Raw genomic sequence first — 26503 nt, 5'->3', positions numbered from 1 at the left:
GGGCTTGTGGAGGTGAGCTCTTTGCTTGGTAGCTAGGGATGGAGGGTAAGGCAGGGGCCACCTCAGCGGAGAGGAAGGCTTACCCAAGGGAACTCCTGGTCCAAGCCTGGGTTTTCTTCTGTAGCTGATGTAAGCCTTCTTATGTTTTCTAAGCTACTGGTTAGTTGATGTCTCTCTTGGGTGTGATTAAAAGTCTATGCCATCACTCAGTATTTCCCAAACTTACCAAATCCCAAGTTTTCCCAAGTAACAAGAATTATCTGGAAATACTTGTGAAGAGCACAGATTCCAGGGCCCCATTCAAGATGTACTGATCTAGTGAGGGGCTTAAGGCTCTGTACATTTTTAAATCATTCCAGGTGATCTTTTTTTTTTTTTAAATGACAGGCAAATTTGGGAAATCCTATGTCAACACATTGCCAGCAGTTTCACCCCTGAGGCTGCACACTGGGAAACTTTAAAAAAACACTGTTGCTCAGGCTCTACCCAGAGCAGTGATCCAATGTGACAATAACAAAATGATAAAAATGATAACAAGGATTATAATTAAATTATGGCAGTTTTTGGTCCATAATTGTTTCTTCCACTGTACCATCTTTCTCCATGAAAAATGGAATGATTACTCAGCCAGGAAAAGCACATGGGGACCAATTAACAGTATTATTATTATTATTATTATTATTTTTCTGTTTTGAGAAGCCAAAAGTGGATTTTTGGAGCTAGGAGCATGATTATTGGTAGTGGGGGAGTAACACAGCTTGCTTTGGAGGAAAAGAAAAATATTATGCATGGTTGCTTTGGGCTGTAAATATCTGTCACAACAACTTCAAGAGCAGCCTGCTGAGGCCGAGTGGGAAATAGTACTCATGGCTCAGCTTCAGTGGAACTTTTGAGAGGAAGCAGAGAAAAGAAGATCTCACCAGAGCTTTTGTTGTTCTGAGAAGTTTCTGAGTCAATGTGAAGTACGTGCTGTTTGATCCCACAGGAAAACCAATTCAGCTTTTACTGGGGGAAGTGTGTGTGTTTTTCCATGTATGAAATCATGGACAACAAGTTTTGGGAGGTCCCGGAGCCTGAAGACATTTGAGAGGCCATATTGCTCCACTGCCTGTTCTTGCTCTTTCTCTGCTCTGTTCTTCCTCATGCAGCCTGGACTGAGAATCGGGATTTGCGAATCTCGGGCTGCTGCTGGCTCTGGCATGCGGTGTGACCTTGGGCAAGCCCCTCTTTGGCAGCTTTGCCATCTATTTTGAGCCCTTCCAGCTACAATGCAAAGATCTAAAGCTCTGTCATGGCATTGTTCTGGTAACTTCCGTTACAAATGGCACTGTTTCAGTTTGCCAGGGCTGCTATGAACTTATTGTCTCATCATTTTGGAGACTAGAAGCCCCAAATAAGGTATTGCCAGGCCACGTTTTCTCCTGGAATCTGTAGCCTTCTGGTGCAGGTTTGTTGACAATCTTTGGGGTTCCTTGGCTTGCATCTCTGCTTCTGTCACGAGGCTACCTCTCATGTTCTCTTTGGCTTGTACTGACTTCTGAAATCCTCAGTTCTGGCTTTTAAGACTTCCATCCAGTTGGATGAGGAGACTCCCCTCATTGCTGAGGGCAATCTCCTTTGTTGATTGTAGATGCAATCAGCTGAAGATTCAATCAACTGCTTATAGATACAAGTCATCTATGGAATACCCTCACAATAATAATCAATCCAGTGCTTGCTTGATCAAACGACTGGGCACCATAACCTAGCCAAGTCGACACATGAAATCAACCATCATAGGCACCTACTTTACAGAGTTGAAAGCGTGAACTGCATCTAGAAAGAGCCACACTTACTACGTGGTCAAATAGGGCAAAGCCTGGGGAGGCAACAGAAAATAGCCTCAGCATTTGGGAAACCATTCCCGATATTCTGAAGAAAGGAAGGGTCTGCAGTCCCCTTTTATGAATCAACACCCTGCTGGGTTGTATAATCTTGGGATTGTGAGTTATTCTCTATGAGATCTATTTTCTCTATCTGTAAAATGGGGATAATAATAATTGTACCTGTCTCATGAAGTTGTTCTGACAAGCAGATAAAATAATGTACTTAAGTTCTCAATAAAAATTAGCTATTGTAAGTTTTTTCTTCTCACTTTGGTCCCAATAGGAGTTTTTCTTTCCCTTGATGTGTCCCTTGGTGCTGTTCTGGCTTAGTTTTGTTGGTAGCTCTTTATTCACTTTCCATTCTATAATTATTTTGGCATTATTTACCTAAAGGAAGGAAGAAATAGAATGTTTATTATGGAGTCAAGTTTTAAAGCATGAGAGCCTATCTGACTGTTAAAACTCAAAGCTGATAAGAAAGCATGCTATCAAAATCTAGATGGAATTAGAGTCCAAGATTTGGGAAAAGGAGCAGGTCTCTGGATGAAGGATTGCCCCTAGTGCTGTACTTTATGACCTGCATTTCCTGAGCCAGAACTTTCTGTGCAAACCATTGGCATGAATCAAAGGAAATTGGGGTGCTCTTTAAGGGTAGCTTCTCAGAGAAGGACAACACTCAGGGAAGCTTCCTTCCCTCTTTCTCCACTTCTCGTCTTCCCAACCATAGTCTCTTAGAATGGAGCACTGACAGCAAGGAGTCCTCAGTGATGATGTCAGGCCTGGGAGTCAGGACTCAGGTGTCATCCTGGTCTCCAGCCTGCAATTATCCATGAGCCCTTGGTGGGCTCCACCAGCCTCACCCAGTATCTGCACCTGAAAGTGGGCAGGTTGGACCAAATCTACATTAGGAATGCCTACAGGCATTTTATTTAAAAATTCACACACACACACACACACACACACACACACACACACACACACACTACAGGTCCAGACCTTACTGTCGGAGATTCTGATTTAGTTAAGTCAAAGGCAAGTTGTGAGTCACTGCTCCTGACCTGAAACTGCTGCACATAAAATCTTAGATGTCTTCCATCTGTGGTACATGGCTGGCCTCACCCACTCACTGAAATGCTGAGAAAGCTCAAGCAAGCTTCCTCTTTCATAGCACTGTCATCCAGGACCCTGGTTCTCAAAGTGTGGTCTATAGGTTTCCAGTGGGCCACAAGGGACTGTCTGAAGGCCTCAGTGGGAACCAGATGTGAGCCCTTCTTCACTTTTAGGAGGTTAATAACATATATTTCCATAGATTGGGATATTTGCATATGAGTAAGGGCTATGTAATAATAAGCTACTGTCTGAGTTTGAGTTCCCCTGAAAGCAAAGCCTGAGTCGAGAACTTTGGTGTGGGAAGTTTATTTGGGAGGTGACTCTGGGAAGTAGAATGGAATGGAAGAGAGTGAGAGTGGGGAGGAGGAAAAGCCAATAAAGGGGAGTCATTGAACTGGTCACTACTCTGGCAGCTGGAGCTCAGTCCTTTTGGGGACCCTCTATCAGATCTGTGTTGACCAGTGGTTCTTCTCTGGGGGTGATTTTCCCCCCAAGGGGAACTTGGGCAGCATATGGAGACATTTTTGGTTGTCATAATTGGAAGGTATTACTGGCATCTAGTGGGTAGAAGCCGGGGATGGTGCTAAACATCCTGCACTGCCCAGAACAGCCTTCCCAATAAAGAGTTAACCAGCCAAAAATGCAAATGGTGCTGACATTGAGAAGCCCTACTGTAGACTGTGTCTCGGAATCGTTCCTCTGATGGACAGTGACACCCGAGATGTCTCCGATGCATTTATGGGTAAAGGGTTGCCTCTGGGGGCGTTAATGCCCTCAAGCTGCCAGGCTGTACTTGCATTAGGGCTGAGCAGCCTTCTGTGGTTTTGTGAACTCCCTGAGGCAGAAAAGTAAAGAGACACTGTAGCATGCAGAGGTGGGGCCCTGGGAGGGGACTCTGGAACATGCGTGGCACAGCCTACCTGCCCTCTGCTGCAATCAGGTGGGCTGGGGTCATGTGGCAAGATGTGCTTTCCCTAATGAGTAATGATTTGGGAGAGATGGAGAATATGACTCAACTAACAGAACAAATATGGACCAAAAACTGTTGTATTTAATTCTAATGGTGGATATGGCTGAAAGCTGGGGATTTGGTATAGTTCAGAGCAGCTGTAAGATGAAAGGTTAAAAGCGTGATCTTTGGGCCAAGACTAGCTGCCTCCAAGTCCTGCCTCTAACACTTGTTAGTTTTGTGGCCTTGTGTAAATTAATAAACTTCTCTGTCTATCAATTTCCTCACCTGGATAATGGGATTAATAACAGTTCCCACTTCAAAAAGTTATTTTGAGGATTAAATTTTATAAATTATATATATATTTATTATTTATTCATAATGTTTATATATATAATATAACATATACAACAGCGCTTCACATTTTGTGGGCACTGATTGGCTTTTATAAATCATCACGGGGCTTGGGGAATTGTAGCATTCATCTGGCTTCAATTCAGGTCAATTGAGAAAACATTTATTGAGCTTCTATTGTAAGCCAGGCACTGTGCTAGGTAGACTCTTGGCCAAGGTCTTAGCAATAAGAATAGGAATCTCCCTCTGTGCTCTTCTGCTCTTTCCTTTTTTTAATGATCCACCCTTGCTTCCTTTGCTTCAATGAGGTGTGGGTGGAGAGTAAAGAGTATACAACTTGGAGAAATAAATTGCTCTTCCAGGCTCAACTTTGCTATTCATTGGGCAACTCACTTCACTTCTCAATTTTGATATCTATAAAGTGAATATAATTCATTCCTGCCTTACTGTGTTGCTGTGAGACTTAAATGAGATGGTATAAGCAAGAATATTGTAAGAATTGCTAATGGGCCAACAGTTTATTGTTTTACTAGAAGGTTCTCAACTCCATCTGGGCATGTGGAGTTTTAAAATATACAGATACCTAGGTCCCAGCCCTGGGGTTGTCGAATGAGCTGGAGGGAATCTGTAATTTAAAAAATTTCTCTAGTCGAATTTGATGAGCAGCCAGGTTTGAGAACTGCTAAACTCTACTGGGTGCTCTATGAAGCAAGAATTTTGTCTTATTCAACTTTGTATTCCCACTGCCTAACAGCTCCTAGCTATGTGGTCAATAAATGTTTTTTTGAGTGAATGAAAGGCCAGACCTCTATACCTGACAAATAGAGGAAGATGTACAACACTCCAGCAGTCACCCTGCTCCCCCTAACCTGTGTGTCTATTTTGACTCATCTTCCTCCCACTGGGTTAGCGGGTTGTCCCTGAAGTACCTGAGCTAATTGACACCCATGACTAGGACATCCATGAGCATATTTCACCACTCTATGTTCAGTATCACCATGAATGAGAATCGTTGCCCTTTCTACTTCAAAGGTGATTATGAAGATTAAGGGGTAAAAGATGAGGAAGTGATTTTTATGCTGCAGTGTGCTATGAAAATATAGGGAATTAATGTTGATATTAAAAAGAATGTTCTAAGTAATTTGTGGTTCTCCAAGGCTCCATGATACTGAGGCTGGAGAACAGAGAAGACTCTTTAGTCAGAGTCTCTATACCAACTACTAACCAGATTAAAGTGAGTCAGAGAACAAATTCAAAATAAAGAGATGTGGAAGGTTGACCTTATAAGACCTGGCAGAGGTATACAGGAAAAAGAAAACCAAAAGAATGCAGAGAGATCACAGCATTAACATCAGGAAAGTGTAATTCAAAGCAAAATGCATTGAACAGGTCAAAAAGGAACGCTTTATAATGATGGAGTGTGAGATCCATAATGAAATCTAATTGTCATGAATAATAATGTACCAATAAACATAGCCCTAAACTCTAGGAAGTGAGTTTATCTTAGGATAAACTCCTATATCTTAGGAACATAATTCATAAGATATTTCTAGTAGATGTGAATTGAACCCTACAGAGAACAAACTTTTTTTTTTAAAGCATTCATAGAACAAAACTACCAAATTTCAGGCCTACAAAATATCTCCAATAAATTCTCCAAACAGTAAATAGTTTTGTTCTGGGCTGTCCAATATGGTAGCCACTACTCATGTCTGGCTATTGAATAAATGAAAGATGGCTAATTTGAGTTGTGTTGGACTGTGAGTGTAAGAGCCACACTGGATTTCTAAGACTTAGTACAAAAATAGAGAATGTAAAATAACTCATTAATTCTTTTTATATTGATTACATTTTGAAATGATAATATTTTTGACACATTGGGTCAAATAAAAACATTATTAACATTATTTCACATTTCTTACTACTAGAAAATTTAAAATTATATTTGAGGCTCACATTTGTGCCTCACATTATATTTCCATTGGGCAACACTTGTATAGACTATATTTCCTGCTCTTAATGTAATAAAAAACACACACCCAAATTATAATAATTAACAAAACCCCAAACCACTTAGAAATTAAAAAAACAAAAAACAAAAAGCAAATTATAAATTCCCACTTAAAAATCTTTTTGGGTCAAAGAGAAAATCAAATCAGCAATGTTAGAACATCTAGGAAATAGATATGGATAATAAAAATAATATATTAAAACATAAGAGATTTACCAAAAAAAATTAAGAGCACTAAATATTTTCATTACTAAGTAAGAAATAATGGAAATAAATGAGCTAAACATTCAACTCAAGAAATTAGGAAACAAAAGCAATATTGTCCTCAGAGTCTTATGGTCAACTTGGGGAAAGAAGACTAAAAGTATACAATGTATGTCTAATTGCAGCAGGGATTTACCTACATTTTCTCTAATCCTTTCAAACCTACAAGATTGGTTTAATTATCCCCATATTGCAGATGAGAAAACAGAATCAGTGAGATTAAGTGACTTATTCAAGGCCTCAAAATTAAGTTGCAGATATGTGATTGGAATTCTGGTTCTGATGCTTGTGACATTTCTGGTTCACCACACTGATTCCATAAAAGTTTCAGCTATATGACTGAGATTCCATGGTTTTGGAAATTTGGAAGTGAAGGAATTGATAAGTCCAAACCATTGTGTTTGACTTGATTTGGTTTAGTTTTGGGGGAATTTCATCCTCCTCTTTTATATTACAAGGGAATAAAAATAAGTGATTGTTTAACGACCTTTTTGGAGGGAAGCACTGAAAGGTATAATTTGGGCAAGTCAGCTTTACCCAGTATGTGATACAGGTTGTTAGTTCCAGCTAGAAAGGGCCTCGCATCATGGAAGGGCAAGCAGTCACACGTGTGGGGCACTCCTGACTCATGACCTAGTAAGAGGTCCCTGGAGTTTGGGGTGTGTATCCAAATAATACTCTAATACTGACTTCACATTTGGACACATTGCAGACAAAGCATCACAAGCTGCAAAATAGACGTCGGATTTTATTCCCACTTTTCTTTCAGGGGAAAGGGGAAAGCCATAAAAAATCCAGAATTAATCAATTCCTTGGAGCATTGTGGTCAGTTAAATCCATCTCAACACACAGTTTTCAGGCCTCTACTGTGTGCTGGGTACCAGGGATAGAGCTGAGAACAGGATAGAGTACCAGCCATGGGAGGAACCATACAGATTCTGCTATTCTCTCTCTCTCTCTCTCTCTCTCTCTCTCTCTCTCTCTCTCTCTCTCTGTGTGTTTAATTCCAGTTGCAAGAATAGAGACCTTCCCAGGTTTACTCAGGAGATAGGGGTGTGCTGTAGGGATACACATAGGAATAAGGAAGAAAAGAATCTTGGTTACACAGCCAGAGACTGGTTCGGGGCCTTCCAGAACACAACTCAACTACTGCTTCTGTTTCAGCTGCCACTGACAAATTTCTGCTAAAGTGATGCCTCTTAAATGTCAGGCACTTGGCTTAACATTTTCATTTCTAATGATTCTATTTCATAGTGTCTACTGCTTCATAGCTGTATCTTAGCTTCCTTTACATGTGTGTTTTGGTTTCTGGCTTTGTCTGGATTCTCATCTGGCTGTGTCTGGATTACAAAAAATCATCAGATGACCTGATTGGTCCACTTCATTGATTCATTTAACCACTATTTACATTCCTCCTTTTATGTGTCAGTTTTGAACTAGGTTTTGGGTATTCTACATTTGAGACAGTTGTGGGTCCTAAAATGTGTGTGGAGGGAGGACAGGCACCAGTAAACTAATATACAAATATGATCCAACTTTTATTTGAAGAAGGTCCTTGTTCCAGTTTTGTAATGCTGCTGTTTATGCAAAATATCAGAAGTGGATTGGCTTTTAAAAAGGGGGTTTATTCGGTTACAAATTTACAGTCTGAAGGCCATGAAAATGTCCAAATTAAGGCATCAACACAAGTATACCTTCAGCAAAGGAAGGCTGTTGGCATCCGGAAAACCTCTGTTAGCTGGGAAGGCACTTGTGGTATCTGCTGATCCTGTGTTGTGTTCCAGATCCTCTCTCAGCTCCTGTGTGTTCTTGGTTTTTTCTCCCAGGATGTTTCTCTCTAAGCACCTGGGAGACTTGTCTTAGCATATCCCAGGGCAAACTCTGGGCTTCATCTCTTAGCCAAACATCCTTTGCATCTCCAAACATGTCTAAGCATTAAGTGTCAGCAAAAGTCTGCTTTCAACAGCCGTCTCCAAAATGTCTCTCCCAGCTGCAGCAGTCTGGGTCTGTGACGGCTCTTTTTAAAGGACTCCAGTGAACTAATCAAGACCCAAGCTGAATGGGTGCTCCATGGAAATAATCTAAACAACAGGTCACACCCTAATTGAAGGTGTCACCCATGGTTGGGTGAATCACATGTCCATGGAAACACTCAATCAAAAGGTTCCAACCTAATCAACACTAATACATCTGCCTCCACAAGATTGAATTAAAGAACATGGTGTTTTAGGGGACATAATTCATCCAAACTGGCACAGTCCTTCTCAATGGGTGGAGAATAGATGAGGATTTGGGAGGAGGGGGCGAGAGTGGAAGAGGTGAGAATAAGTAGGAGCCTATTCCAGGAATTCAGGTGACATTGACGGCTTGGATTGCAGTTCTGGCAGTAGAGATGAAGAGAGGAGGAAAAATATGTGAGATTATTAGGAAGTAGCATAAAGCACTTACTGGTTGCTTGGATGTTGTGTATTGGGGAAAGGGAGGTTTCTGGTTTGAGCAGCCAAGTTGTTGCTGGTAACACTTTCTGAGGAAGCCTAGACAAAGAGGGCAGGTGGAGGAAGAAGAGGTTAAAATAATGAGTTTTGGATATGCTGAACTTGAAATGTATGAGAGAAAATGTTAATTAGCCAGTTGAATTTGGAAATGTGGTACTCAGAAGAGTTGTTTGCACTGGAAATATAAATTTTGTGATTATAGCACATAGATGACACTTGAAGTGATGGAGAATGGAAGAGATCCTTAAAGAGCCCCAGGTCAGGGGAATGAGGAGGAGCCACCTAAGTGACTGAGAAGGAAGTGCCAGTGAGGTAGGAGAAAAAAACAGGAGGTTGTGATGTTATGGAAGCTGAGAGAGAGATGCCTGTGTCAAGGAGGGAGAAGACAATGGTGACAAATGTTAAGCAGTTGGCTAAGATGAAGACAAAGAAGTCCGCTGAATTTGGCAAAATGCAGGTTATTGATAATCTTAACAAGAACAGTTTCAGTTGCATGTTGGGAGTGGAAGTCAGAGTGGAGAATAGTGAGAGTAAAAGGATGGAGCTAAATTTCCCTGTGTGCCGCACTTCAGTCTTATTCATCTTTCCCCAACACAGAGGCAACCTCTGCCATGGATTTTGTGTGTATCCTTCCAATTACTTGAAAATTACTTTCATATAAAGATAAATATCTAATTCTTTCTCTTTATTTTAAAATTTCAAGACCAATATGGTAAGTAAAAAAAGCAATAATGGGAAGTGAGGACTTGGAAATATTGTGTGTAGACAACTCATGGCAAGTGTGGCCATGAATGGGGGATAGAGGATGGTGCCTGGGTCAAGACTGGGTTTTAAAGAGGGCAGGCATTAGGGGATGCTTGCTTGCTGATGGGAATGATTTAGTAGAGAGAGGAGGAGGCTGACCATGTTCCAGGAAAGGACATAAATGAGGAAGTGCAGTCCTTCAGAAGCTAGGATGGGATGGGATCCAGAATCCAAGAGGTTTGCCCATTATTAGGCCCAAGAACACTTCCTGCAACATAACTGGTTAAAAAGAAGAAGAGAGTAAGTATATATACTGTAGGCATGAGGATGGGTGGTGAGAAGATGAGGGAGTTTACTTCTGTTGGCTTCTATTTTTCTCTACTAAGTATGAGGTAAGGTCATTAACTGAAACTGTGGTGGAGGAGGAGGCGCTGGGGGCATGGGGAGAGAGAAGTTGTGAAATAGCTTAGTGAGTGGGAAAATGAGCTCTTTAGAGAAAGATGGTCGGCTCTCTGGCCAGCGGTGAATGCCTGATCACAGATTTGGGATCATTACATTAAAGTGAAACCTATCATCTCAGTTGTGTGGTTGTTTTCTCCAGCAATGAACAGCTGCTTGGGTACAGCTTCAGAGAAGGGAGATGGGGTGGCTAGTGTTGGCAGGCAAGTGCAATCAAGGGGCTATGGTTGAGGAAGTTGAGGGTATTTGTCAGGAAGTAATTAAATGATTGCTCATGAAATCTAGGAGAGACAGGAAGGGAAGTGAAGTCAGGAGAGATTCAGGGAGAGTGAAAAATGGTGGAGCATGAAGGATGAGGTCAAATAATTGTGGTGGTGGGAGTAATGGGGTGTTTCTGGAACAATAGGAGGTAGTGGTCAGCAAGTGGGATGTTTAGATGGCAAGTTCAGAGATGGTACAATTTCTGGTGATGACGAGATACAGGATGTGACTGTGGGAGTGGGTGGCTGAGATAGAGTGAAAGAAAAGATGAAGTTGCTGAGAGATCAGGGGGTTGGATAGTTCATCTGAATGGATGTTGAGACCAGTGAAATGATGACTGCAGTTGGGGTGAAAAGGAAAATTTGAGCCAGGAGCTCAGGTCTTCAGTTGGGAGAGTGGGCAGGAGGTTAGTAGACATGATCAATAAGGAGAGGGTGTGAGCTCGTAGGAGCCAGTGTGTTTGAGAAGAGAATGGAGAAGAATGACGTGGAAGATGCAATGGGGAGCAAGGAGGAAACCTACCCATCTCAAGACTCTGAGGTTGTGGAGTATGAGAGAACAAATCACCTTCAGGATACAGGAGAAATGGGTCTCAGGGAACAGTCAGACTTTTTGACAATGTTAAGGGAGCTTACCAAAAAAGATTGATGATTTCAAGGTGTTTGCTGACCCCAGAGCAGGATTACCAGAGGGGTACAATGGAAGCATTTGTTGGGGAAGGATTGGGCTAAATTATGGGATGTACAAAGTAGCGTAGAGTTGTGAACCCATTTACTGTTGTCCCAGTGGAGCTGAGCTTGCAAACCACACTAACTCATAGATAACTGAGCAGTCTGTAGATGGATCACGGGTAATCTATCCCTGGTCAGATCCCCTAAAGCCTAGTGTGATGACGTGGGTACAGAATGTGGCCTTCTATGTTTAAGGAGCTACCTACAGGACCGTTTCTCTCACCAGAGGACAGAGCAGAATTCCTGTACAAACTCTAATCAGTTCTGACCACTTTTCAAAGCAGAGGTCCTCTCTATAGCACAGCGAGTATCTTGTGTTTAAATGTATAATTAATGCAAAACTATTTCTGAAGAGTCTAGCTCATATCAGTGTAGGCAATTTCCAGCATAGGTGGTGATTAAGTTGTCTTTAAAATGCCAAAATTCCTGGGAAACACCATTTCTCTCCTTTAGATTAGCAAAGTAATATAAGATTGGTAGCACCCATGGCTGGTGAGGGTGTGGGAAATCGGTACCCCTAATGGATGGATGGCAAATTGATTCAAAATTTGTAGGGGATAATTTGTGATTATCTGTTAAGGTTTTAAATGCTCATATCCATTGACATCAAATTCCACTTCCAGGAATCTAATTCATATAAAATTCTCACTGCATTTTAGGTGTGTAAAGATGTCTTTTCAGGGATGTTGCTTTCAGTACTGTTGAAATAGCAGAAAACTGCAAACAACCTGATTGCCCATCATTGGAGAAACGGTTTGAAAATTTTTATATTTTTTTTTTACAAAGAAATACTAGACAGCCATTTAAAAGAATGAAGAAGAGGAAGAGGAACAAAAAGACAAATCTCTAAATTGACACTAAAGGATATCTTTGACTATATGTTTTAGAAAAAAAAGTAAGTTGCATACCAATATATATAGTGTGAATACACTTTATGTTAAAAATGTGTATACATGTATTATATAAATGTATATGTATGTGTACTTTATATATATAATATAAAGAAATACCATATTCATCAATTCTAAGGCATAGTTTTGTATTTTTATGTTGCTAAAATCAGGATGTAGCTTACAGTGTCTGGGTTATTATAGTTTAATTGACAGCATTTTTTTTTTCTTTATTTCTTGGTAGTATAGAAATTAAAGGTATATTTTACAATTGACCAAAACTCACATATGATGGAACATGGTGGATAAATAGATGAGTAGAGAGAAAGAAACATAAAACTGTATTAGCATAGGAAAAAAAGAGAAACATCAAATAGTTGCTAGATGTCTGTATGAGGGGGTTATATGGGAACTCTGTACTTTCTAATGCTTCTTCATAAACCTACAACTTCTCTAATTAAAGTAATGAAAAAACCAAATAGTTACTAGAGATTGTTTTTCGGGATGGAATTGAAATTAAAGTAGAGTTTTTTTTTTTTTTTGTTTCTTTAAAATATTTTAAAATTTAATTTAATATTTAAATGAGATAAAAATGCCCAAATACAGCTCAACGAAGTTTTACAGCTGTGTATACCTGTGTAAACCCTACCCAGAACCAGATTTAGAACATTTCCATCACCCAAGACATTTTCTTCATACTCCTTCCCAGTCAATACCCACACTACTCCCACCCTCAAGATAAATGCTATTCTGACTTCTGTAACCATAGATTAGTTTTGCCTGTTATTAAACATTATATAAATAGAAGCATGTATCACACATGAATGCACTCCATTCATCAAATGGAATCAAAAGGGATATATCTTTTTATGTCTGTCTTTTTCTGCTTTACCAAATGTCTTTGAGACTCATTCATACTATTTTGTTTAGCAGATATATTGTGTGGAGCAAAATATAATTGATTTTTTAACTGAGATATATTCACATACAATACAGTCATCCGTGGTGTGCAATCAACTGTTCACAGTACCATCATATAGTTGTGCATTCATCACCCCAATCTATTTTTTGAACATTTTTTTAAACTTTTTTTTTAAATCAACTGTATGAAAAATAAAAAAATTAAAAAAATACAATAAAAGAACATTTCAAAGAGACAATTACAAGGGAGTAAGAAAAAGACAACTAACCTAAGATAACTACTTTACTTCCAACATGTTCCTACTCTACCCCAAGAAAGTTACCTAATATAGTAACATTTCTGTGAACTTGTTCCTACTATACCCATCAGAAATTAACAGACCATAGTCATTCCTGGGCATTCCCAGAATGTTAAATTTACCCTATTGATTTTTATATATTGACTTTGTATACAGCAACCTTGCTAAATTCATTTAATTATTTGTAAATCTTTTGAAATTTTTAAACTATTATAGTTGTATCATGTTAATAAAAACAGTTTCACTTCTTGTCCTATCTTTTTTTGTCCTTTTATTGCTGCTTAGTAGTAGATTGTGTGAATTTAACTGCTATTTATTTACCCATTCTTTTGTTAAGGGACATTTGGGTTGTTTTCATTTGGGACTATTATGAATAAACTGTGCTAAACATTCTTCTACCTGTCTTTTTGTGGACGTATAACCTCAATTCTCTTAAAACTATGCCTGGGAGTAGAATGATTGTGTCATAGGACAAGCATGTGTTTAACTTTAGCAGATATTGCCAAATAGTTTTCCAAGTGATTGTACCATTTTCACTTCCCCTAGCAATATGTGAGATTTGCAGTTGCTTCACATGCTCACCAACACTGACACCGTCAGTCATGTTAATTTCAGTAATTCTGGTGGGCGTGTAGTGTTACCTCATTGTGGTTTTAATCTGCACTTCCGGACAACTAATCATACTAAGCACCTTTTCATATAATACTTATTGGTTATGTGGATATTCTCTTTTTTGAAGTCCCACTCAAGTCTTTTACCCATTTTAAAAATTGGATTAGTTTGTCTTTTCAATTGACTTATGGGAGTTCTTCATACATATATATCTCCTTTGTCATATACATGTAGCAAATATCTTCCTAATCTGTGGCTTGCCTGTTCACTCTCACAATGGTGTCTTTTGATGAACCAAAGTTCTAATTTTAATGAATGCCAGTATCATTTATTCTTTTATGTCTGTGTCTTTCATATTCTGTATCAGAAATTCTTGCCTGCCTCAAGATCATGAAGATATTCTCCCATGTTTTATTTCAGAAGCTTTATTGTTTTACCATTTACATGGAGGTCTCTTATTCAGCTCAAATACATTTTTAGTATGGTGAAAAATAGGAAGTTAGAGTTCATTTTTAAAATAAGTATATCCAATTGGCCAACATCATTAATCAAAAAGAACATTGTTTTTCCACTGAGGGTTTTGTCACAATTCAAATTCAAATTTAAATGATGTATGGATCTATTTTTAGATCTGCTATCTATTCCATTGATCTATTTATCTATCCCTGGCTAAGTAGCACTGTTTTGATTACCTTGCTTTATAATAAATTGGAATATGATGGTGTAGGTCTTGAAGCTTGCTCATTTTCTTCAAGTCTATTTGAGGTTCTTTGCATTTCCAAATAGATTTCTCATAATCAGTTTGTCAATTTCCACATATAAAGTGCCTACAGATCAATTTGAGGAGAATTGACATCATAATATATTGACTTCCAATTAATGTACTTGGACTATCTCCCCAATTAGGTCTTCTTTCATTTTTCTTGGCAATATTTTATAATTTTCAAGGTAGAGGTGATTCATTTTACATCTTTCATTAGATTTATTCCTAGGTATTTGATATTTTGGGGTACTACTCTAAATAGTATACTTTTATACATTTTGTTTTCCAATTGTTTGTTGATAGTGCATAGCAATATGATTGATTTTTATTTATCAACTTTGTATGCAGCAACCTTGCTAAGTTCATTTAATTGTTTGTAGATCTTTTGCAAATTTTTAACTATAATATTTGTATCATTTGTTAATAAAGTCAGTTTCATTTCTTTTCCAATATTTATGTAATTTATTTCTTTTTCTTCCCTTTCTGTTCTGACTAGGATTTCCAATTCAGTGTTGAATAGAAGTGGTAATAATAGACATCCTTGCCTTGTTCCCAACCAGAGGGAAAATGACTATGATTTTAGTTTTAGGTTTTGTAAATATGATTCTTTTGCTTCTTAGTGTAAAACATTTCAGAGAATGATGGACACTAGTGAGGTACACTTCCCTTTTCCAGATGTTTCTTTCAGATGACAGAAGCTCAGTATAACTCGGTGTTTCTTTTTGCTCCTTTGTTTATTCTGCCACAGGGATGGTGGAGTAACTTACCTGCTTGGTAAATCTGTTCTTCTCAACTTTCTAAAATTCTCTTTTTCTTCCTTTTGGGAGCCCTCTGTACTTCTCCAGGATTCTGTGATGTTGTAACAGGTAACTCTGTCTAGATCTGGGATACAGCTCTCAGGGCTGGACATTGGCACTGAAGCTACACTACATCTTCCAACTCAGCCGATCAGTTTAAATGTGATATTTTAATGTCTCGTCTTCCTTAATCTTTTGTTCAAGAGCCTGGATGGGGAAGGAGGTTGTTATGTATTGTCCCTCTTCTCCTCCCACAACTTTCAAGGAATTACTTCAAAAGTATCAAGGAATGCTTTTACATTTTTATTTTTGCATTTTTTCAATATTTTAAAATAAACCCAACTTGTTATGAAGAATTTTAAAAAGGATCCGTCAAGGCAAGATTTTTTTCAAAGGATGATTGATTCTCATGTGCCATTTAAGCCACCATCTTCATTCTATGTACCTGTCTTAGTTTGCCAGGCTGCTGTGACAATGGGTTGGCTTAAACCATGTAATTAAATAGTTCGTGGTTTCAGAAGCTAGAAGTTCAAAATCAAGGCGTCAGTGAGGCCAGAAGTTCTCCTCAAGGTCTGTAGTGGTTTGGTTCCTTGGCTTGCCTCTGCGTCCTGTCACATGGCAATCTCCTTCTTGTGGCTGCTTGTCCTCTTTCCACTGATTTCCTGATATTACAGCATTACGGTGAGGTTTTCATTTATAATTTAATACTTTAATATGTAATTTTTTGCTTTCTCAAGATATGTTGGATATATACAACTTATTCTCCAAATACAATTTGAAGCTGACTAAGGGCATATCTATGTCTCTTACTTTTCTTGCATTTTCTTTGTGCTACTCAGATTTACTATTTGTAATACCATGGTTACTGGGATATCTGTGTTTTTTTTTTTTTTTTTCCACCTGTATTTTTAATATACTATTAACCTGATCTTTTTTGCAGACCTAATATTTTGGAGATAATAGTTGTGTCTCTTTTATATGGAGACTTCATTTCTTCAGGTATTCAGAGACATAGATGAAAAAAGCTTCTCTCCAGAAATGGAATGCCATGTAGTATGCATATAGAAGATGGTATTTGATATTTCCTTTATTCAACAAACATGTACTGAATACCCACTGTGTATCAAGGAAACTGACCCAGAACAAAAAAGTGATGGTTGAACGAAATGAGTCACATACTGGGAAGCGTACCAGTATTGAGTGTTGGTTGATTGTCAGGTTGGGGTCATAGGGTAAGACGACAGCCTGGTATGTGGGGGCGGGGTTTTCCCCTGAAGGGAATTGATGTTCACACAGTCAATCATTTTGGGAAGTGGTTAATTCTGAGCAGGAAATGAGTTGGCACTTTGGGTTGGGGCTGGTAAAACTTCTTTCCCTCTCTGGGGTCAGGATGAATTGGGCCAAGAATCCAAGTCATGGAAAGTCCTGGACAATTCTGGTTGTGGAAAATAAGCTCTTTCTTGCCTATGTGGACTTAGCTTGGTATCACCAAGATCAAGATTTTCCACTTAGCAGTGACATTGGCCAAGAGAAAAAGTGGTCTGTTTCTGGAGCGACGGACATCAAGTCTCAGGGCTATACAGTCTCCAGCCTCAAGGCAGCAGTGTCCCTTCCAGAGTCCTGAGTAGGATGGGGGGTGGTGGTGGGGGGCATAGCAAAATAATCTGGAAGCAAGAATCACTTCTTTTTTAGGTATTAGCTGGAAAGGTGCACTCCATTTAGACATTGTTCTTACCAAGGAGTCTACAGTTTAGCAAGAGGCGGAAACATAATCATACGAAGTACAGTGCAATGTGACAAGTATTTAGAAAGAGGTGCAGATGCCAAGGTCCGGTTTCCATGCTCAACTCAGCCTGGTAATGTTTCTTGAGGAATGATGTCTGAGTTGAGATCTTCTGAATGAGTTCAAGGTAACCAAGCTGAGAAGGGAGGGCGAGGACCCTGTAAGCAAAGGGACTGGTACACACAAGGCCAGGTGGCTTTGCAGCAGCACAGTGGGCCATTTAGGGACGTGCCTCTGGAGTCAGTCTGAGAGTATTTACATCTGTCGCTTCAGCTCTGGAGCTGCTTAAACTTGGACATACCTATTCATTTCCTAGAGCCTCTGTTATTTTATTTGTAACATAGGAACGGTAATCTCTGTCTCACAAGGCTGTTGGTAGGATGAAATGGACTATAATTCTAAGGTTTAAATATGGTACCTATTATACATATATTCATATACTATGAAGCTATTTTAATAAATGCACCATAGCTAATGAAGGAGGAACATAAAAAGATCAGATAAATTGATGACTGTGTTTTCCGGTATACGAATATAACTTTGGCAGTTGGAATTAAGCCTCTTTATGCATTTTCTTGCTTTCCCTGATCTTGCCGTGTCAAACCCGTGATGGGTTGAGTTCTTTCTTCCCTGACCGCTACTGCGCCTGATGCTGACTGCATCAAGCCAGCTGGTAAAATGAAACTCTTTGTGAGAGTAGAAAGCAAAGTCAGAAAGTCATGGCAATTATGTCATCCATGTCCTCAGCAATGGGAGTGAAATGACGAAATACTTCAGCTGCTTTTTGCTTGGATCCTTCTGGTGGTGAAGTGGATCGGCCTTCAATTCATCATGTTCTTAGCTAGTTTAGCGGATACCCACAGTGGGAGATTTCCTCCTTCTGTCTTGAGTGAAATCTAAATATATCCTGAGCGCTGACCTTGTGCCACCATGGATCTAGGCACTGGGGAATGGAGCTGGATTCCCTGCCTTCTAGATAGTCACTTCTAAGCGGCGGAAAAGACATGCAAGCACCAATATCCAGTGTGATCATTGCTGCCACAAAGTGGGGGCATGGGGAGAGGCCCCCAGTAATCTAGCTTCCGAATATCAGTTGGTTGATCCAGTCCCGTTTTCTCTGAAATACTAAATCATCCCTGGAGGGTTTGCCTCCCAGAGACCTCTGTTGGTCCAATGGGTTTTTTTGGATACAGATGGGAGCAGGCTGTATTGAGTTTGAGGAACCTTGATTCCTCTCAAATTTGCTATGGATTTTTTTTCCTGCTCCTCTCTCCATGGGCAAACTCCTTTATTGATTTTGAACTTCATAAAAATACTCTGCATTTGCATGCTTTTCAAGGTTGTGTTTGTTTTTTTCTTCCAATGGCTTTGGAAGGACTTTTTCCTGTTTTACAGCTAAGGAAAAATTAAGCTCAGAGGGACTGTGACTCACCAAGTTTGTATGTAGTAATTGCCTGAGCTGAGATTCAGACTCGGGGTTCTAAGTGCCAAAGTTCCTGTCCTTTCCCACGAGTTACCCTTGGAGCTGTCTTCTCTCTTTTCTTGCCCATAGGGAGAGTACAGCCCCCATTCAAGCTTCTGGAGTCTGTTCAAAGCTTTGAAAATATTGGCCAGATCCCTCACCCAGCTTTTGCCCAAGATTCCCAATGGAGAGAGCTGGGCCAAAAGCAATTTTGAAAAACTCAGTGACGATAACTGCAAATGAATATCGTCATGTTGATCTCATTAATGATGCCTTTGTAGCACTTAGACCCTCCCATTTTCATAACCACAGAAAGGGAGGGGGAGAGTCCATTTCTCCAAGTCAGTTGGGGGGAAGCAGGGAAGCATCATGATTCTAAGCAATATTCTTCACTCACCAGGATGTTTCAGTTTCCAAGGGCTGTCCTAACAGTTTACCACAAACTTGGTGGTTTAATACAACAGAAATACATTCTTGCACAGTTCTGGGTGTCAGAAGTCTGAAATCAATATGTTGGAAGTGCCATGCTCCCTCCAAAGTTTCTAAAGGAGGGTCCTTCCCTGCTTCTTCCAGCTTCTGGTGGCTCCTGGCAATCTTTGGCATTCCTTCGCTTGGGGCTTCAGTCTTCATATGACCTTCTTTTCTCTTGTCTCTTTGAGGACACCAGTCATTGGATTTAGGGCCCACCCTAAATCTAGGATGGTCTCAGCTTGAGATCCTTAACTTGATAAGGTCATATTCACATGTATCAAGGTTAGGGCTTCAACATATGTTTTAGGGGGGACACAAATCAACCCACTACACAGGGAAAGACATCAAAACTAAAGCTTCCTATGGATCTTATTAAAATGCAGATTCTGTTTCAGTTGTCTGGGTGGGTGTGAGATTCTACATTTCTAATGAGTTTGTTGGGGCTGCTGGTCCCAGCACACAATTTGAGGATTTAAACCACTGATTCCCAATCCTTAAAGTTTGGGGAACTGAAATTATCCTGTTGCCTGGATTCTAGCCCCAGATATTCTAATTCAATTGGTTTAGGATGTGGCATGGGCATCAGGATATCTGGAAGCCTTTCAGTTAATTCTAATATGTCCCAAAGTTTGACTTAGTATGTTCATCCACAAAATGATTAGAATATACAGCTATCTCATAGGGGTAGGAAGAAAATTAAATGGTGATTATATTACACTTGGCCCATAGAAGGGATTCAGTAAAGTAAGTGAAGGTTTGCTTTTTCCCTTCAAGTTCTCAGATGGACCAGATGAATTCTATTTTCTGAAAATGTCACCTTTCTTTAATAGGCATTCTTTCTCTCTGGGTGCTGAAAAATACTTGTAGAAGAATTGTGGCTTTCAATTCACATTTCCATATTTTGCAAAGGGTTGTTTCCCTTGATTTTTTTTTTTTTTTTTTTTTTTTTTTAAGGATGGGTCATTTGAGATCTTTCCTCTAGAATGAGCTGGGGTTTAAAGAGATTTACTTCATTTATTCATTTAACAAATACTTATTGTACAGCATCTGCTCTGCCCACTCCAGGAGCTTTGCTGCACTGTGAGGATCCAGGGCTGAATAAGATTGATTGGGCTCCTGCCTTCAGGGGTTTGGATGTTGGAGAGGAAGTATAGGGAGAACTGACTGGAGGTGAACAAGGAAGTTCACTCAGGATAGGGGAAGTAGGGAAGAAGAAAGCAGGGGATTAGCTGAGGCCAGAGGATACTGGGAAGACTTCTTGGAGGAGGTGAAGTTGGAATGGAGCCCAAAATGGTGATAGGAGTTAGTCAGGCAAAAGAGAGTGAGATGAGTATTCCATGTAGAAGGAAGAAAATCTGAAAAGAGCCAGTGGCAAGGGTGAGCTAACCAGGTACATAGGATCCAGATGGATAGGGTTCTGATTTACAGAGCTTAGATCTTAGGAAGGCTGTATTTGTGATGATTAGAGCATGGTATATGGATTTAGACAAACCGGGGCTTGATTCTTGGCTCCACCACCCACTGGCTGTGTGAGGTTGGCCATGTTACTCAATGTCTCCGAGTTTCAATGTCCTTGTCCACAGCATGGGGTTAGCAATGTCTACCCATTAGGGCTATTTTGAGAATTAAATGAGTGAGTACATGAAAAGTGCAGAATTTCTAAGAACTTGATAAACTATCATTCTTATCATCTATCCCGAGAACAATGGAGAGTTATTATTGATGTATGGAGATGGGATTTGTAAGGAGCAAGGAGGGAGTTAGGAGACAAGGATGTAAGACAGGCAGTGATTAGTGGTACAAGTGAGGTGATGGTGGCTGGGACCAGAGAACTGACCAAATTGGCAAGATCTTGACTGGCTGGGAAATGGAAAAGAAGGGTCATGAGAGTTTGGGATAGTTCTTGAGATTAGAACATAAGACTGGTGGTAAATTTGGAGGAAGTATCATGAAGTCAGTTCTGTATGCGCTGAGACTAGTGTGTGAGTATCAGCGATGCAGAGAACAGACTTCATTCTCACTTGTTTGATACTAAGGGACCTGTCACAGGGTATGAAATGGCTGATAGAATTGTCAAGAGGACTGAGGAAACAGAATCCAGGCTGAGCTTTTGGGAGCTTTCAGGAGCAACCTCTAAAGCCGCTGCTAGGAACTGGACCACCATGGGAGCTGCTGTCTCTTCAATGATCTTATGGTCAGAAAGCTGCTCCCTCTAGAACCGTAACGCTACTTTCGCAAACAGGAAACCACCACAATCCAGAAGCTGAGACTGACTGCTGCCGTAGGGTCTCAGGAGAGAACTATAAGTAGAACACGGTGGCTTCTGAATAGGTGGGGCTGGAATTGAGGAGCAAAATCAAAGCTGGAGATGTGGATTTTGGAGTCATCTGCAGAAGGATGACATTTGAAGCCAGGGGAATGGGTTAAATCCCTCAGGGAGCCAGTGAAGAGGAGGTCACAAATAGACCTGGAGGAACACAGACATATGAGCTTGGGGAGATGCCTTCTTTTGGAGTTGTGGCTGTCCTTCTTCCACTCTGGTGAAAAGAGGTCACTTGTCACAGTGTTTTGGAAAGGTGTGTTTTAAACACATGCTGACTAGGGCTGATTCAGCACGGCCTGGCAGAGCCCTGTAACAGGGGCTGGCACTGGGGCTCAGGTCATGGTTTTTGAATGAATGTACCCAGAAGAGAAGAGCTTAGGAAAGTTTTCTAGAGCCCTTCAGATTCTAAGGATTAAGCTTAAGCTCATGTGCTGTGTCCCCAAAAGGACCTAAACCTTCACTAGCCATGGTTAACTCAGTAGCTTTGCGACACTATTTATAACTTACAACATGTATTTTTGCTTTATAGAAAAATAGCAACAAGTGGTGGCAGCTGTACAAGAAGCCATGCTTATTGCCACTTTGTGTGTATTAGTGAAAATCTGGAAGCAAATTATATGTTCATAAATAGGAGAGGGGACAAACGGTGACATATTCAAACAATGACATATTGTTAAGTGAATGAGCTAGATATACGCATATAAATGGGGATAAATCTCAAAAACTTAATGTTAAGTGAAAAAATCAAGTCACAATATGTTATAAAAAGTATGACATAATTTACTGAAATTTTAAAAATTATACAAACTTTTGCTATATATTCTTATGGGAAAACAGGTATACAATTATGCAAGTGAAAGATCACAAACTTCAGAGCAGTGCTTTTCTCTGGGGATGGGATTAGCTGTATCTGTATTGTTTTACCTTTTAAGAGAAGCAACAGCAAATATAGTGAAATATTAATAGTTGTTAAGTAACCTGGTGAGGCATGGAAGAAATAATATTTTCTGTTTTTTTATAATTAAAAATAAATACAAGCCTAGATGACGAGTCAAATACATGTACACACGTACACAATCTATGTACAACCTCAAATGAAATCAACAAATTTTTAATTATTTACTGGAAAAAAATAATATATCTCTTTAATTTCTGAGAGACAGAAATTTTGTATATTGGGACTCTAAGCTTTTCTGTGATTTGACCTTGTATACTGACTCTATAGAAGAAAGAGACCATGCATATCTCACGTTAGAATGATGGGCCTGGAATGACTGGGGTGGGATAAAAGGAAGAGCAGAGAAAATCCCTGCTGGAGATTCCTGCGATGTCAGGCCGGAAAGATGTGACTTGTGGAATTACAGAAAGGCTAGAGGAGGAGTCTGATAAGGCTTGGTGGGAAATAATGGGCGTGGAGTCAGGAAGCAGGGTTCAACTTCCCACTGTGCTATTAACAGCCCGTGAGGACTTGGGCAAGTGCCTGTCCCTTACTGGGCTTTCACTCAAACCTTGACTTAGGTGCTCTCTCAGACTCTTTCCAGAAATGACACTGGCTATTCTCTGTTCTTTTAACTAAAGGATTTTGTCCCCAGTGCCAGAGAAACCAGTGGTATTATCAGTGGTAATCATGGGGTACTACTGGGCCAGTCTCTGAGCCATCGTTTGTGTGACTAGATGGGCGAGTTGCAGGATTTCATTAGTGGGTGATGGAGAGACTGGGTGAAGAAAAAATTACCAAATATGGAAAAAGAAAGTCACATTAATTTTTCCAAGGGCAGTAACATTTTGTCTACATTGACTTTTTTCTTATTAGCTCACCCACCTTTTTCTAAAAGTTCTGCAATTATATGGTGGTGATGGTGGTAGAGAGCAAAGAGTTTTCAAGCTTAAGTTGAGTTTTTAGCAGAGGCATATGTTTCAGGTAGCCTACTTAGAAAAATTATTTGTTTTGCCTGTAGATAATGGTGTCACTTGCTCATAGCATTCTATGAGGGGCTGGTTAACCATCAGGGCATAATGGAATTTAGCTTTAAAGTTTAAATTTAGGTTAAACTCAGCTGATCTATTAGTGGTTACTCTCTTTAAATTTTTTTTTTTTTTTTTTTTTTTACCACAGGATTCCTTAAAATTCTGTGCCCCCTTGGTCTTCAGCTGTTGACTTTCAGAGCATTCTTTGATAAAGGCTGAGATTAGTAACTGCTAACAGTGCAAATGTTGGTGACCTCTGCTCAAGGAAGATTGGTGGAAAATGCAAGAGGAAGCTGTCTGGAATTAGAATGTGATACAATTGAAAGTTTGCTTTAGTTTACTCAAGGTTGGGATACATAATCTCTTCAAAGAATGCATGAGTTGGGTTCAAACAAGATGCCTTTGTCCCACGCAGGTAGAATATAACTCAAATGCCAGATGTCTCCTTAATTCTCTAGCTCTTGGCTCCCAAATCTCTCTTTCTCTCTCTTTACCACCTACCACTTGGATTGATAAATCCAACATCTCTTCATATCCCCAATCTTCCCAAAGAATATACTCACACAACACATTAAAGAGAAATGTAGACTTTATTGAGTATTACGTAGAGGAGACCAAGGAGATTGATATGGCACACTGCTCTGTAAATGACTTAAACGTTTCCCTTAGCCATTTTTGTTCTCCAAAGTTCCTCTCATCTGTACCACCACTGCTGGTTCTTTCTTAAGTCTTTTATAGTCTTTCTTTGACAGACTTTCCCACATTCCTGTTCCTTTTCTTTTCTCCCTTCACCCCTCCTTGAGAAAAATGCAAAGTTTCCTCCATTTTTTTGTATACCAATTGAAGGTCCCTCTTTTGTTACTAAAGCATAACTTCAGGGGCTTACACTCCAACTCAATGATGTGTCAACATCCTCTTTCAAAAAACAGGGTGCTTGTCCAGAGATGATGGAAGGACGTAAAGGTTGATGTAGCTAAAGAAATTGCACGGCTATCCAAATCAGGAGAGGACACTGCCATCGCTGGAAAGTTCTCCTCACCTCTTTTGTGGTCATCCTTGTCTATCGACAGCTTTACAGGGCCCTCAAAACCCTCTAGAGAAATGTTTTCTGAGAGGTGTTTGAAGCAGGGAGCAGAAATAGATCACACAGTAGACTGGCAGCAGCTCTTCCCTGGATAAATGAGCTCATCACCTTGACCACTGCATGCTGACTGTTTGCAGAATGTACAGCACAGATGCCATTGTTGCTGACTCACTCTCAGTTTTAACTGCAATGGAGTCAGGCTGATTGGATGGTTTTTCAAATCCCTGGATGGTCTTTTAGTTTCTGAATGATCCGTTTGGCAGTCCTTTCTATTAGATATTTTTAGATCCTGCAGTTCACAACAATTCTGCAAGGCACCCTGAATCTTGTTCCCATATTCTGATGTTTCTCAGGTAAAGTGAAGCCAGATGCTGTTAGGACCACGGGCTCTCTGCTGGTATGGAGGGTCTCCCTTTGGTTGGGGGCTTCCATAACACGTCCTGAAATCCTAGCTTGCAGGTCTGTGGTGAGAAAGCCTGATCTTCTGAGATGAAAAAGACCTCGGAGAGAACCAAACCCAGCTCCCTTGTTTGTCAGACGTGGGTCCTGAGTTCCGGGGTGTGAAGAAATGACCCAAGGTGATGCAGTGAGTTAATATTTGAGCTGGGGTATATATATCCATCCCTTCTGATTCACGTGTGGGGCTCTGCCCACCATACCACACTGCTTCCCTGTGTTCTGTCTGAAAGATACTTCACTCTTTTTAACCCTGGTGCTGTGTCTTCCCAACAGATAGAAGGAGATGAATACCATTTAATATCCTTTGTGGTTTTAAACTTGGTTTAAAGTTGTCTTTTTGCCCAAGCATTTGGATGGATGGAGTACTGTACGGTAGAATGCTGCTCTCTTCCTGAAGGCCAGGTGAAACTGTTCAGTCTTAACTACTGTATAAGAAGATAGAAAACACATTCTCCAGGGGAAAGGTATCTGTATCCACATACTGGAATTTATCCACGTTGACTGATATGGTACTGCTGACATTGAGGTATTCCAGCAAGAATTGGGAGAGATTCTGGTATATATTTTCGGTTTGCACTCCAGATTCACACACTGTCACCAGCGCCTGCCTTTTGACCACTTCATTGATGAGAAGCTCCACCTTCAGGTCAACAGAGTTTTCTGGGCATTTGGTCACGAGAAATTGGAGTTGGCAAAAGATGAAGTACCAACCTTCAGACTGGATCACCAGATTCCCATCCTGATACATGACTCCTTGGAACTTTCCATCTTCGTTCCAAGACAACTTGGTTTTGTTTATATGCTTTGACACTGGAAAGAAAAGTAGAAAAAACAATTATTCAGCATGTTGTCTGGTACAGATTGGAAAATTTTAATCTTTATTCAAGGTTGCTCATTCAAGACCCATGTTTTCCATAGTGTCACCTGCTGTTCCAACAGTCTGGAATGTCTTCCATGTTACTCTCTCTGGGTTCTACTTATTATTCATGGCACAAGTACAAAACCAGCCCTTCCATTTCTCTGATGCTCAAAGCTGGAGGGTCAGAATGCACATGGTGCTGTAGCTCTACTTCATGTAAAATTAATTTTTTTCACTTAACAATTGTTGTATTATTATTCTTTACTTTTTTAGACTATAAGCTCCTGGACTGTTTTCCTAACAAGGTCTTGACTGTAGTGTTTCTTTAGTCAGTCAATTAGTGAGCATTTGGCGGGGACTGCTATTTGGTAGGGACTGCATAATGTATTAGAGATAGGACATTTAAGATTGTTCAATTAATAACCTATTTAGACATCAAGAGATCCAGGAGAATCTCAATATGTTAACTTTCACATTAATATGCATGCCTTAACTATTAATTGTCTTCCTTCCTTAAAGGGGCAGCCAAACATTGTTGTGTAAGCACTCCACATGCATATTAAGGGGCT

At 39.9% G+C, this 26503-nt stretch overlaps 1 protein-coding gene across 3 annotated transcripts in view; it reads right to left on the bottom strand.

The window, feature by feature from the left end:
- Positions 1 to 290: 290 nt before the first annotated feature.
- Positions 291 to 26503, bottom strand: part of TNFSF8 (TNF superfamily member 8) — a 48696-nt gene continuing 22483 nt past the window's right edge. The window contains exons 4-5 of one of the 3 annotated variants that reach the window (XM_037797322.1): positions 25787 to 25885; positions 291 to 2252 (exon numbers count right to left, since the gene is read on the bottom strand). In XM_037797322.1, the coding sequence (XP_037653250.1) occupies positions 2245 to 2252; positions 25787 to 25885 (107 nt within the window). In that variant the 3' untranslated portion in view covers positions 291 to 2244. Of the gene's footprint in view, positions 2253 to 8432; positions 9088 to 23650; positions 25886 to 26503 lie in introns of those variants that run through there. The other 2 variants (XM_037797321.1, XM_037797320.1) reach the window with 2 other exon arrangements.

This window comes from Choloepus didactylus, chromosome 10, assembly GCF_015220235.1.
Source record: "Choloepus didactylus isolate mChoDid1 chromosome 10, mChoDid1.pri, whole genome shotgun sequence".
NCBI classification, from domain to species: domain Eukaryota; kingdom Metazoa; phylum Chordata; class Mammalia; order Pilosa; family Megalonychidae; genus Choloepus; species Choloepus didactylus.
Note: the sequence above shows the minus strand (reverse complement) of the source record. Positions and strands in the feature narration are given on the sequence as shown.